This window comes from Leucopleurus acutus, assembly GCF_964270905.1.
Source record: "Leucopleurus acutus genome assembly, chromosome: 16".
Lineage (NCBI taxonomy): Eukaryota > Metazoa > Chordata > Mammalia > Artiodactyla > Delphinidae > Leucopleurus > Leucopleurus acutus.
In genome coordinates, this window is record NC_139158.1 from 36,208,502 (window position 1) to 36,222,058 (window position 13,557).

At 47.5% G+C, this 13,557-nt stretch overlaps 1 protein-coding gene across 1 annotated transcript; it reads left to right on the forward strand.

The window, feature by feature from the left end:
- Positions 1-527: 527 nt before the first annotated feature.
- MEFV (MEFV innate immunity regulator, pyrin) lies at positions 528-13,330 on the forward strand (the record flags this gene model as incomplete). The annotated part of the gene is made up of 9 exons (XM_082857909.1): positions 528-804; positions 3,110-3,928; positions 5,894-6,273; positions 6,699-6,794; positions 9,866-10,096; positions 10,513-10,535; positions 12,394-12,509; positions 12,686-12,718; positions 13,254-13,330. 9 exons carry the CDS (start codon positions 528-530, stop codon positions 13,310-13,312), a joined length of 2,034 nt encoding a protein of 677 aa, XP_082714035.1. The 3' UTR covers positions 13,313-13,330.
- Between the last annotated feature and the right edge of the window lie 227 nt (positions 13,331-13,557).

The window sequence follows — 13,557 nt, forward strand, 5'->3', positions numbered from 1 at the left end:
CATCCCCCTGTCATTGGCTCCAGAGGGTCAATAAAACCCCAAGAGTCTGGAGAAGAGCAGTTGGCCAGAGGGGCTGACCCTTATCATGGTTCTCTCCAGCATGGGACCAGGGGCTCTGTTCCCCCCACTCCCACCCCCGTATCCTGGGAGGGGAGAGGGAAGCATCTGACTGCCTGCCCAAAGATCCAGAATCTGGAATCCAATCCCAGACCCTTCCTCAAAGACTCATCCACCACTATGCAGTCCAGCCCAAGTCAGTGAGAGCTGGGTGCTGACGACCAGGTGTCTGACAAGGCATTGAGTCCTCCCAGCTGGAAAAGCCTCTGAATCTGTAAGAAAGAGAACACAAACCAACAATGACATACTCACAGCCTTACTCTCAGTTCCCACCAAAACACAAAGCATTTCCTGTGCCTTTTCCGTTATTTCACAAGCTGCTTCTTAGTCTCCCTCTGGGCTCCAGAACAGACAGCTGCTTCTCCCCTCAGAAGCCAGACAGTTGCCTCCAGCCTCTCCTGGTCAATGCCATGGCCAAGACCCGTAGTGACCATCTGCTGTACTCCCTGGAAGAGCTGGTGCCCTATGACTTTGAGAAGTTCAAGTTCAAGCTGCAGAACACCAGCCTGGAGAAGGAGCACTCCCGGATTCCCCGGGGCCAACTCCAGACAGCCAAGCCAGTGAAGCTGGCCACTCTGCTGGTCACCCACTATGGGGAGGAGGACGCCGTGCGGCTGACCCTGCAGGTCCTGAGGGCCATCAACCAGCACCTTCTGGCAGAGGAGCTCAACAGTGCAATCGGCCCAGGTAAGCGGCCCCATGAGCCCTCCTGCCCCACTGCGACTGCTGGCTGTTTGCAGAGTGGGGTGGAAGGTACAAGAGGGACCAGTTCGGCCAGTGCGTCCTGACTTGGGGGTTAGGAGTCCGAGGTCTGCAACAACCCTGGTGACTTTAGCCAAGCAAGTCCTTTCCCCCTCTCTGGTCTTGGAAGCTGGAGTAAAGCTAAGGCTCTCAATGGCTTTTTTAAAAAAACCCAGAAGCATGAGGTTCTGACTATGGGGCAGAATCAGGAAAGGCAGGAGCTGGATGTCTGTTGGTAGAGAATTCCTCACTTCATTTGTCATTAACACTTACCTACAGATGAGTATCTTTGCGTGAGCAAGAAACTAACCACTCCTGTCAAGAGGGTTGATGGGTAATCTCACTGTTATCCACTTCATTTCAGTTTTGAGTTCTTCTCTAACACGTTACAAAGATATTTTAAAATTCTAAAAGGACTTTCTCCTTCCTTATCTTTTCCTTCCTTCCTTTCCTCTTTGTCTTTCTTTCTCTCCTTCCTTCTCTCTCTCCCTTTTCCTTTCTTCCTTCCTTTTTTTTTTTTTTTGTGGTACACAGGCCTCTCTCTCACTGTTGTGGCCTCTCCCATTGCAGAGCACAGGCTCCGGACGCGCAGGCTCAGCGGCCATGGCTCACGGGCCCAGCCGCTCCGCGGCATGTGGGATCCTCCCAGACCGGGGCACGAACCCATGTCCCCTGCATTGGCAGGCGGACTCTCAACCACTGCGCCACCAGGGAAGCCCCTCTTCCTTCCTTTTATCTTATATTTCTTTCCTTTTTTCCTTCCTTATCCTTCTTCTGCTACTCTTTTGCCGTAACTTTCTAATTTTATTACATTGTGATCAAAGACTGTGGCCTATTTGATTTCTGCTTTTAAAGACTTTTTTGGGGACATTTGGGGTGGAGGGGCTAATCTGTGATCAGTTTAAAAAACTATTTTTCGATGTTTGAAATTTTCTTCTATTTCTAGACTTTAAGAATACATTAGGAATGCTTTCCATGTGCTTCTATGAGGTAGAAGAGTTTACATAACATAAAAATTCTCTGCTCTTTGAAAGAGTGATAAAGCTAAACTGTAATCTGAGTCTGGTGTAATTTGATGAGTAGAATTTTAAAATTAATTTTTTGTATTTTAAAATCTGGTTATTCATCTCTTCAGGGTTTCTTACCAGTTCTTGAACCAGTTTTCATAACATATTTTTCCTAGAAAGCCAATAGCAAAGTGTTTTAAGCAACTTTAATTTTAATAAGGGCTTTTCAAACCAAAAATTAAGGTGCTAATTATAGGTTATTTTCATTTCTTTATTAAAGTAGTGGTTTTCAAATTGTATCCCAGGAAGACATTTCAGGGATTCTTTAGAATGTTAGCAAATACTTGATTCAAATTTTATTAACTAACTTACAAAACTAACAAATTCATATTAAAATGAGTGATTAACCAAATTTTAAAATATTGGAGGCCATCAGTGTGACAGTTCATGCTTGAACTTTTTATGGAGACCCTAGAATTCAGCCCTTCCTGTCATTTCTGTTTAATTAAACATTGTTCTGAAATTTCCAGGCAAGCTGTCTTTTATAAAAAATTACCATTGGGCTTCCCTGGTGGCGCAGTGGTTGAGAGTCTGCCTGCCGATGCAGGGGACACAGGTTCATGCCCCGGTCCGGGAAGATCCCACACGCTGCGGAGCGGCCGGGACCGTGAGCCATGGCCGTTGAGCCTGCGCGTCTGGAGCCTGTGCTTCTCAACGGTAGAGGCCACAACAGTGAGAGGCCCGCGTACCGCAAAAAAAAAAAAAAAAAAAAAAAATTACCATTTACACTTATCTGTGTGAGTTAGGATTTTCTTCACTTCATGAAACCAAAGGGGGAAAAAAACCCAAAATAAATTAGTTTCTGAAGTTTTCACTGTCCTTCATGACCCCGATTTCAATTTTTTGTGCTGATCTTTATTGACTGATAAGTGAGTTTTGTAGATCTGTAAATCGCACACAAATGTATACCCATAAACTAGGGTTTTCACTTATATATTAAGAATTATATGTAAGACCTTATATTGGAAACAAGTTCTCCTGCCTAAAAAGTTTAAAAAGCACTATTTCAGAAATAAGATAGCAGATAATTAGTATGTTCTTATTTAATGGTAATTGACTGCTGTTGTCTAGAATGTCCTGAGCTTCTCTAATTTCCAAAGGGATTCTGTCTTCTCTCCCTTCCCCCAAACCTTGAACCTGAGCACTGGACATTTTCATGCCTTTCCATCTCATTGTCTTTTCAGGGTGTCAGGTAAAAGAAAGTGACACAGACAGTTCAGCAATGTCTGGTTCCTCTGGGGAGATTAAGCCCAAGAGTCTGAAGATACCAGATGGCCTGGAAGGTGACAAGCAGCGACAAAGTGGTGATGGGGCTGGCTGCCCACCATCCATCCAGCCCGAGGCTGGAAGGGGGCCCCAGAAGAAGCCTCTGGGCAAACAGAGAGATCAGAAAGGCTCTGAGCGCCTGGATGTGCAGGGCAAGCCAGGGGCCAGGAACACAACTCTGTCTTCCAAGAGAAGCCCCTTTCCCAGCAAGCCACAGGGGGAGAAGGGGAGCAATGTGGGGGTCAGGCTGCGCAGGAACGCCAGCTCTGCAGGAAGGCTCCAAGGACTCTCCAGTGGGTCGTTTGCTGGGTCCCTGGGAAGGAAAGAATTTAAGATATCTGAAGCATATTTACCTTCAGGAAAGAAGCGACCCAAAAGTCTTGAATTTACCATTTCTTCAGGAGAAACAGAACCTCTCAACCCAGAAACTCTTATGCTTCAAGAGAAAATGAGATGTGAGAATCCAGGCTCAGCAGCCACTCTGAACACAGGGGCTACTGTGGCTGCAGAGAAAGGATCCAGGAAGCCAGAACACGCCATGACTCTGGAGGGGGTAGCACTCAGGAATACACTTTCCAGTGTATCGTTGGCTGGAAAGAAGATCTGGGAGCATCCAGAGTCCACAGTACCTGCAGAGAAGAGTGGAACTGAGGCTCCAAAGACCTCTAAGGCCTTGGAGGAGGTGGTAGGTGGTGTGCTCCATGATCCTTCAAATAAAGAAGTCCCTCCATCTTCAGGTAAGAAAGGACCTCAGAATCCAGAAGACCTGGCATCCTTAGGAATGATGACCTTTGCAGGTTTCCCCCTGCAAACCTGCTTTTATCCCCACTGTATTCATTTCACTGGATCTCTGGGTCCCCCTTGAGGTCCTCCACCCTTTGAGAATCTGATGTAGGCTCTGAATCCTGAAAAATGCATATCTGCACATATTCATAAAAATGTTGCATACATTTCAGTTAGTTAGTTCTTAGACACTCTGAAGTCCTTCTTTAGAATTCCCAAGGGCTTCATGGACCCCAGGTTGAACATCTGAGAAAGATTGGGTACAAATATCACCTTCTCACAATACCTCATGGCAGTATGTCATGGGGCTGCGATTCTGCTATTCGCCTCTGTCTGGGCAGGGAGGGAGCTGTTGGCTAAAGTCCTAGGTCTCTTTTACTAAAGAGGCAGAAATTAGGATGGTGATGGGTTGTGAATGACAGAAACGCCAAAATAACATAACTGAAACAAGATAGACGTTTGTTCCTCTTTCACATAAATGACACACAGGTGGTCCAGGACAAATGTGGTACACCGTGGTCAGGAACCCAAGCTCCTGCTGCTTTTCTGCTCTACGGAGTTTGCTCTTAAGGTTGTGGTCTCAGATGGTGGCATCCTCATTCCAGGCAGCAGGATGGAGGGACAAAGGAGACTAGTATCACTTAGGGAAGGTTTTCAGAAGTTTCTAGATGCTGCTCGTGATGCCTCCATTTACTTCCTCTTGGCCAGAATGTACAGGCACGTCGTGGGTTTGGTTCCAGACCACTGCAATAAAGAGAATATTGCAGTAAAGCAAGTCACATGAATTTTCTGGTTTCCTGGTGCATATGTTTATACTATACTATCATCTATATTAAGTGTGCAATAGCATAATGTCTAAAAAGAAAAATGTACCTACCTTAATTTAAATATACTTTATTGCCAAAAAAAAAAACTTTATTGCTAAAGAATGTTCACCATCATCTGGCAACACAGCGTTGCCACAAACCTTCATTTTCTTAAAAATGAAAGAGTCTGTGAAGGACAATAAAGTGAAGTGCAATGAAGTGAGGTGTGTCTGGAGTCACATGACCACATCTAACTGCAAGGGAGGCTAAGAAATGTTTTTTTTGGGTGGTGGCGGGGAGCAGCCATATGGACAGCAATCAATACTATCACAAGGGAAGGAGAGGAAAATGGTCACTGGGGAGCTCGCAGTCTCACTTGCAGATGTGATATGAATTCCTGGGACCCTGCAAGAGGAGGAGGCAGGAGGGGACTCGTGGACTGAGTGCGTTTCTATTCCTCCTGTATCTCCTGTCATTTCTGCTTTATGAAGCTGTGCTATGGTCTTGGGGCAGAGCTGGTCATAGCTGTAGGTCATCATGGTGGGCTATACCCTTCAGCCTGTAAAGTCCCCTTCTTTACTTTCACTTCATGCTTCCTGAATCTGGATGTGAGCAGTGGCCCATTCATTCCTTCATTCAACACGCACTTCCCAAATGCTCACCACATGCCAGGGATTCTGCTAGGGGCTGGGGGTCTGGCCATGAGCGAGTCACCATCCCTTGGGAGCTCTACTCAAGTTATGAGCAGTCTAGGTGGTGGTTAAGTGGCAAACACCAGTCAGAATGTCTTACTGTCTTTATATCACCTGTTATCTATCAGTGTGCGTGCAGGAGGAAGGCATAGAATTTGTAGCAAAAGGCCTTTCTTTAGGATAAATGCTCAAGAATTCCAATCCTCAGGACTGGTATGAAATCTATCCCTTAGCCTTCAGTCCCAGTGGCTCCTTTGCTACTTCGCTGGAGGGAAGTCGGGGGAGGACAAGCTAGGAAGGGGCCTCAGTCTAACTGAGAATGTACGTATCCCAGGCACGGACTCTCGCTGTGATTTGCAGCATTCCTTGGTAACATCTTGGGTTTGTCACTCATGAGATTTTTCCACTGCTATGTCCCCAGGGAGACTGCAGGACAAGGCTGTGTGTCCCCTTTGCTGTGCCCAGGAAGGAGACCCGGTTGGTGGCAGCTGCATGCATGTTTCCTGCAGCTGCCCCGTTGCTTCTAGGGATCCTGAGGTCTCACGTGGCTACTCATCCAGCTGCCCTCAGTGCCAGGACTTGCTCCCGGGGAAGAGCCATGGAAGCCTCGAGTGGCAGGAGGGCCTGCAGATGGCCAGCCTGAGCCCCAAGTCCCTGCCACAGTGTGAGCGTCACATGAAGCAGGTCCAGCTGCTCTTCTGCGAGGACCACGGGGAACCCATCTGCCTCATCTGCGGGCTGAGTCAGGAGCACCGAGGCCACCGGGTTCGCCCCATCGAGGAGGCCGCCCTGGAATACAAGGTAGGGCTTTCTGCATTGGGGTCCTTCTCTGCTGGGCACTTGAACACATCGGGGCTTGCTTCATTTCCCCCAAAACCCTGGGAGTTGGTGCATTGGCCAGCATCTTTGGGCTGTAAATGGCAAACACAATACAAAGTAAGCCAACAAAGAGGGATTTACTGGTTCATGTAGCTATGGGAATCTAGCTTTAGGTATGGCTGAATCCAGGTGCTCACAAGAGGTCATTAGAAATCTTTCTCATTGCCTCTTGGCTCTGCTTCCTTTGGTGTGATGGATTCATTCTTCCTCTTTCCTGGGTACCTCTCCCTGTGCTCTTGGCTGCCTCACCTTCAGCTTTATTCTGTGAAGCAAGTTTTCCCATCTAGAGTTGGCACCAAGATGGCAGGAGCCAAGTTCAAGCTTTGACAAGTGCTCTTTTTTTCCAGAAACAAATTCAGAAGCAGCTGGAGCATCTGAAGGAGTTGAGACAATCTGGAGAGGAGCAGAGATCTCAGGGGGATAAGAAGACAGCAAACTTCCTGGTAAGGCTAGGGTGGTCTGTGGCCAGTCTTTGCCTGGATTCACCCCTGCAGAAGGAGGGAGGGAACCGAGAGTGAGCAGGGGTCCCTGATGTCCTGTACTGGTTCACAGGGAAGCAGAGCCGATCACATAGTTAGAATCACCTGCTCTTGGGGGGCAGGGAATAACAGGTGTCAAAGGATGAGCTTGTCCCTGGGGAGGGAAACCACCTCCAGCAAGAAGTGGAATCTCCCAGGACCCTATCATGCTTTCTTAGACTCACCACAAAATGGTTTAGAGAAACGAATGCCAGTGGCTGTAGCTGAGGAATGGGACTGAGGAAAGGGGAGGAGAGACTATTCAACTTTAAATACTCCTCTGTATTGTTTTTATAATTGTTGTTGTGGTCTATTGTACTTTTTTTTTTGTACAAAAACCATGTTGATTTTTAAAATTCAAATGCTTAAAGTAGACATTTTCTTTAAAACTGTGGTTTTAAAGAAACGCCACAGATCTCAATAAGTACAACTTAGTGGCCTTCCTGTTAAGCTGTTGTCCAGACTCGGATGCGTTAAGTTGCTCCTGTTTTCCCTGCATGCGAAGGAGCCCACCCCCAGAGCCTTGATTTATCTGGTGCATTTCTGTTGGTTGGATCCTGTCTCCCACTCTGAGTTCCAAACTTCTTCAGGGACCCACCACACTGCAGTGGCAAACAGGCAAAGATAACAAAGGGCAGAAATGGGAGGAGGGTGGCATTGGTCCAGGTGTCTGACTTTTGGGAAACTCTTGAGTTGTAGTAAAATGAAAACCCTTTCCTATAATCCCAGGTGGCTTGGAACTTGTGGATGGAGCAGAGGTCAGGGGTGCCCCCCCAAGGAGGGTGAGGCAGGAGCCTGGGCTGATCAGGGAAACCCAGGGAGACAAGAGGGTTCAGCCTTCCCTTAAGATACAGTGACACGGGCTCTGTGGAAAGGAGATGCTGTTTTCAGGTCTTCGCCTTCTCCTCCTCCTTTTTACAATAATTAAAAGAAATATTTTTAATCATAGGGAAGGGGTTGGGAAAGCTCTTCTTTACAGCAGAAACCCAGATAAAACAAGTATAGAAGAATAATTGAATTAGAAAATTTCCACTATACAATTGACACCGACAGGGATCAGCAACAGATACTAAAATTTTTAGAGAAAATCGTTAGAGAACAGGATATTTACACACTCTCAAAGTACCACTCCCCAAATTACTTAGGAATTATAAAGGAAATAATATATACTTACAGTAGCGATATCTGGTAGACGCTTCCTTAACCAAGCATCAATCCTAGTATGACTATCATGATGATGGCAAACTGGACAGTCTTTGCCTCCCAGTGGGGTATGCTAGAAAGAGCATGGCATTAGGTCTATGGTATTCTTGCCCCAAATGTTTCTCCTGAATTTAATCATGAGAAAAATTATAGAATTTTAGAATATAGGCCATTGAATGAGACAACTGACCTGTCCTCTTAAAAAAAAAGTCCACGTTACTGCCGTCAACAACAACAAGAAGTGTTCCAGACTCCATGTTTAGGAACATCACATTGGAAACTTGAAACTGGCCACGGTGGGAATATCAACACCACAGAAATGGCAAATACCACAGCCCAGCCTTGGTTGATTGTTTTGTTGATTGTCTAGACTTAGAAAGTGTTGGAGAAAGTGTGACTTGTGCAGACCAGATGCACAGGTGCATGTCTGCGGTGCTCCATTCTAAAGACTGAGAGAACACTCTTCTGCACCCGAAACCCAGGACGTGATTCAGCAGGGCTGCTGATGTCACAGAGGAAGGAGTGAGATTCCACACACATCGAGTTTATAGTCTTATTCCTTAATTACAAGAAAATACAAAGCAACATCAGAACCACTCTCGTGTGTCGACTAAGGGACTACGGTGGGCGGAGGAACAGGAGCCGGGCAAACATCCACGAAGCATCCTGTGAGGCCCTGGGCTCTCTGGAATTTACACGAGAGTTCTGTCCACTAGTATTTTTTGTTAATTGTGTGTATCAGTTTAGCTAATAAATGAATGTGCCCATATTAAAACAATGACAAAAGGTGAAGAAACTTTTTTGGTTCAAAAGAACTAAAGACTTAATCCTGTCCTTTTGAGCCAAAAATGAGATTTCTGCTGTCCAGTCCTAGTAGATCTGAAGGGCCCTCTCCCTCCTTGGAGGAAGGAAAGATGCCCTAGAGCCACTTCACATGTCCACAGAAGCTTTTTAGTGATGATGAGAAAGAGGACGGCAGAAGAGGTCATGGTTGGCCAGTGTGCAAGAATATTGGAAGTCAAGTTCACTTGCGTTCAAATAGATGGACTGACTGACCCCTTTCAGGGCAGTCTGAGACTGTCGGGGAGTGGAGAGAACTCTCCCTCCTGGAGACTTTGTGGTCCTGACCTTGTCTGTTTATGACTCCAGACATATGCAATCCTCATGCTGCCTTTCAAGGAAGGAAGAAGGTGACACCAGTTATCTTAGTGTTCTGGGGCTGCCCTTGCAAAGTACCATAAACTGGGCGGCATAAACCACAGAAATGTATGCCTCCCACAGTTCTGGAGGCAAGGTGTTGGCAGAAATGCTTCCTTCTGAGGGCTGTGAGGGAAGGCTGCTCCAAGGCCTCTCTCCTTAGCTTTTAGGTGTCTCCTTCCCCCTGTGTCTCTTTACATGGCATTCTCCATGTGTGTGTATCTGTGTCCAAATTTCCCCACTCCAGTGGCCCACCCCACTCCAGCACGACCTCATCTTAACTAATTGCATCCTCAATGACCCTATTTACAAATAAGATCATATTCTCAGGTACTGGGGTTAGGACTTATAACACATACATTTTGGAGGGGACACAATTCAATCCATTTTACCAGGTTTTAGGGCATTTTCCAAAAGCCAACCTGTTCTGGAAGGTGCCAGCTCATTTTGCCTCCTACTCTGGAATTCAGGGCTCCAAGAGGCTGAGGAAGCCTGCTCTTACCCACCCCCAGGAGGTGGGCTTCTGCGGGTTCCCTGGGCACACATGTCTACCTCACCGCATAGGCCCCTACACCTCCCTGACTTCTGTTCCCCAGAAACAAGCTGAAACCCAGAAGCAGAGAATCCAGTACCAGTTGGAGCAGTTATGCCAGTTTTTAGAGCAGCAAGAGCAGCTCTTTGGGGCCTGTCTGGAGGAGCTGGGCCAGACCATTGGCCAAGTCAGGGAGACATATGGCACCCGGGTGACAGGGGACATCGCCCTTCTCGACAAGCTGATTGGGGAGCTGGAGGCCAAGCAGTGCCAGCCAGAATGGGAGCTTATGAAGGTAAGTGTGGCTGGGCCTGGCCTTCCCCCATCCACTGTGTGCAGTAGGGTGACATGGGCTCCCAGCACTGCCATCAGCTATGCCCAAGCCAGTGGGTGAGGCTCTTAGGGCCAGGGGCGGGACTTGGTCTTGGTGACCCACAATGCCCAGGCCCCTTCAATGAATTCTCAGGAGCCCAGGATGGCCCAGTATCTAGGGGATCCTGTGACATCTCCCAGAAGAGACCAGCAGAGTTTGGGTACAGTTATGTGCAGGCCCCAGCCAGGGTGCCACCTCAGCAGATTAGAATTAGAACTGGGGAGAGGTGCCCCATTTTTGCTGACACTGTGGGGCTGGGAGCCCAGGAGGAGAGGCCAAGGAGTCAGCACAGCCCCTATGAGACTGGTAATAGAGAACTTCCCTCTTTTCTCTCCTAGGACGTCAGAGTCACCCTGCACAGGTACCAAGAGGTCCCCTGATGATCCCTTGGGTGTACTGCAGGAAGTATTTGGGGAGGCAGACCTAGGAGGGAGATGATCCCAACCCGCGGCCTGTGGCTCCTCCCTGGGTCCTCCCATCTCCTGCAGCTTCCGAAGGTGAAGGCCTTTCTGGACTTGTGTAGCAAGAATGGGAGTACAATCAGGAGGGGGAGCATGGGGTCAAAGACTGGACCAAATGAACATGGCCTGTTGTGTGGTGGTGGCTTCATAAGAAACCCCCCCTAACAGACTGTGTCCCATGCAATTCGCCTTATGAAAACTGTTCCTGCAGGAGTGCTTGTGGCCACAGTGAGGGAAGCACTTTCCAGGAGTGGATCTGCTAAGCCCAGCAAGCAGCGGAAGGGAGGGAAGAGTAGGGGAGGGGAGGGGAGGGGAGGGGAGGGGAAGAGGCTGGACCTTCCAATCGCCTGGGGGAGCTTTACAAAATCCTGACATCCAGGTCCCCGCAGACAAATTAAACCTGAATCTTCAGGAGTACAACCCAGGCATCAATTTTTTAAAGTATTTTTTTGGTGGTAAAATATACATAACAAAATTTACCATTTAAAAATGTACAGTTCAGGGCTTCCCTGGTGGCACAGTGGTTGAGAGTCCGTCTGCCGATGCAGGGGACACGGGTTCGTGCCCCGGAACAGGAAGATCCCACATGCCGCAGAGCGGCTAGGCCCGTGAGCCATGGCCGCTGAGCCTGCGCGTCTGGAGCCTGTGCTCCGCAACGGAAGAGGCCACAACAGTGAGAGGCCCACATACCGCAAAAAAAAAAAAAAAAAAAAAAAAAGTACAGTTCAGTGGCTTTAAGTACATTCGCATTGTTGTGCAACCATCACCATGATCCATCCCCAGAATTTTCTCATCTTCCCAAATAGAAACTCCATACCATTAAACAACTCCCCAATCTCCCCTCCCCCAACCCTTGGCAACGACCATTCTACTCTCTGTCTATATGAATCTGACTACTCTAACTACATCATATAAGTGGAATCATACAATATTTGTGTTTTTGTGTCTGACCTACCTCACTGAGCATAATGTCTTCAAGGTTCATTCATGTTGTAGAATTTGCCAGAATTCCATTCCTTTTTAAGGTTGAATAATCCATCATGTGTATATACATTTTGTTTATCTATTCATCCATCAGTGGTACTAGGTTGCTTCTACCTTTTGGCTACTGTGAATGATGCTGCTATGAATATCGGCATACCTATATTTGTTTGAGTCCTGCTTTCACTTCTTTTGGGTATATCCCCAGAAGTGGAATTGCTGTATCATACAGTAATTCTATGTTTAAGTTTTTGAGGAACTAGAGTACTATCTCCCGTGGTGTCTGCACCATTTTACATTCCCACCAGCAATGCTCAAGGGTTCCAATTTCTCCATATCCTTGCTAACACTTGTTATTTTTTATTTTTTAAAATAGTAGCCATCCTAATGGCTGTGAAGTGGTATCTCATTGTGTTTATTTTTCTCACTTAATATCATTTTTATTTCAATAGAAAGAAAAAGACTCAGGGAAGTGTAATTAATTTGACATAAGTAATTCTGGGCTGAGCATTTCAACATCAGTACCACTTTATGGCCATTATCAAAACTCACTGTGATTTTGATACCAGTGGTTTTTAAAACTCCCCCAGGTGATGCCAATCCATGGCCAGAGTTGAGGACCAGTGTTTAGAACTTGAAGCCCAGGGAGAACTTTCTTTGAAAAGCCAAGGCTGGACTGGGTGTGCCCTGTGGAGGCTGCACCTCCCTTCCAGCTCATGAGACCCTGGGCTACCCCCACGCTCCAGTCCTTTTGGGCCAACAATCTTTTGTCTCTAGGGCCAAGAAGGTGACTGTCCCTGAGCTGTGGGCCACCCCTCCAGAGGTGAAAGAAAAGATCCACCTGCTCTACCAGAAATCAGAGTTTGTGGAGAAGCGCATGAGGCACTTCTTGGGTAGGTGGGCTTGTGGGAAGATGGGAGGCGCCTGCTCACCTCCTCCCTGAGAGCCACGTAGCCTGGAGCCCCCCGGTTTCCCTTCTCCATCCCCCACGGCCTTTCTGACTCTGCCTTCAGCCCCTCCCACACCTGTCCCTACCTGGGAACCTAACTCAAACTCCTTCTCCTTTTAGAAACCCTGCGTTCAGAAATGGAAATGTTCAACGGTGAGTCCGGTGGTGGTAGTATGTGTTGGCTAGGGATTACTGCAATTTTCCCTTGTGCTGTTGATTTCTGGGAATTATTTAGAAAAGAGAAAACACCTGTAACAAAGGTGGGAGCAAAGTCATGACAAGTCCTCACAGGCTCTGTGCCAGGGTCACTGACTGTCAACTCACCAGAGTACAGAGTATCCAAGGCAGGCCTGGGTACCAGAGAGGAATGGGGTTATATCCAAGCAGAGGAAGCCGAGTCCTGAGCAGGGAGAGGGAGTCACTGTCTTTCCTTGTTGTGGGGACCAGGGTAGATTTAGCCCTCTGAATGGGAATGCTCAGGATTTTTCCCATCTCCTTTTCTCTGTAGTTCCAGAAGTGACTGGTGGTCAGGCACCCTGAGGCAAGTAGACCTGGCCTGCTGGGTCCCTGTGCTGTCCCCCGGTACATTCCAGAAGAATGACCCTGTCCACATTTCTTGGATGTGGGGAGAACCCTGTGGGGATGTTGCCCATGGACCTCAAGCTAGGAATTCTAATTCTCTCTGCAGTTAATGTGATTCTGGAAGCAGAAGCTGCCCACCCCAACCTCATCTTTCATCTTCTCTGATGACTTGAAGAGTGTGAGACTTGGAAAAAAAGTGGGACCGTCTACCTGCTAGTCCAGAAAGATTCTATAGCTGAATCATTGCCCTGGGCTCTCTGAGTTTGCTCTCTAGCTGCCATTACTGAGAAGTGAAGGTGGGAGACAAGACAGGGTGGGTCCTGGGTGTCTGCAAGGCAGCCACGAGCAGCAAGGAGAATATGGCTCTCTCACCAGAGAATAGTTATTGGGTAGAAATGATGATGAAGTAA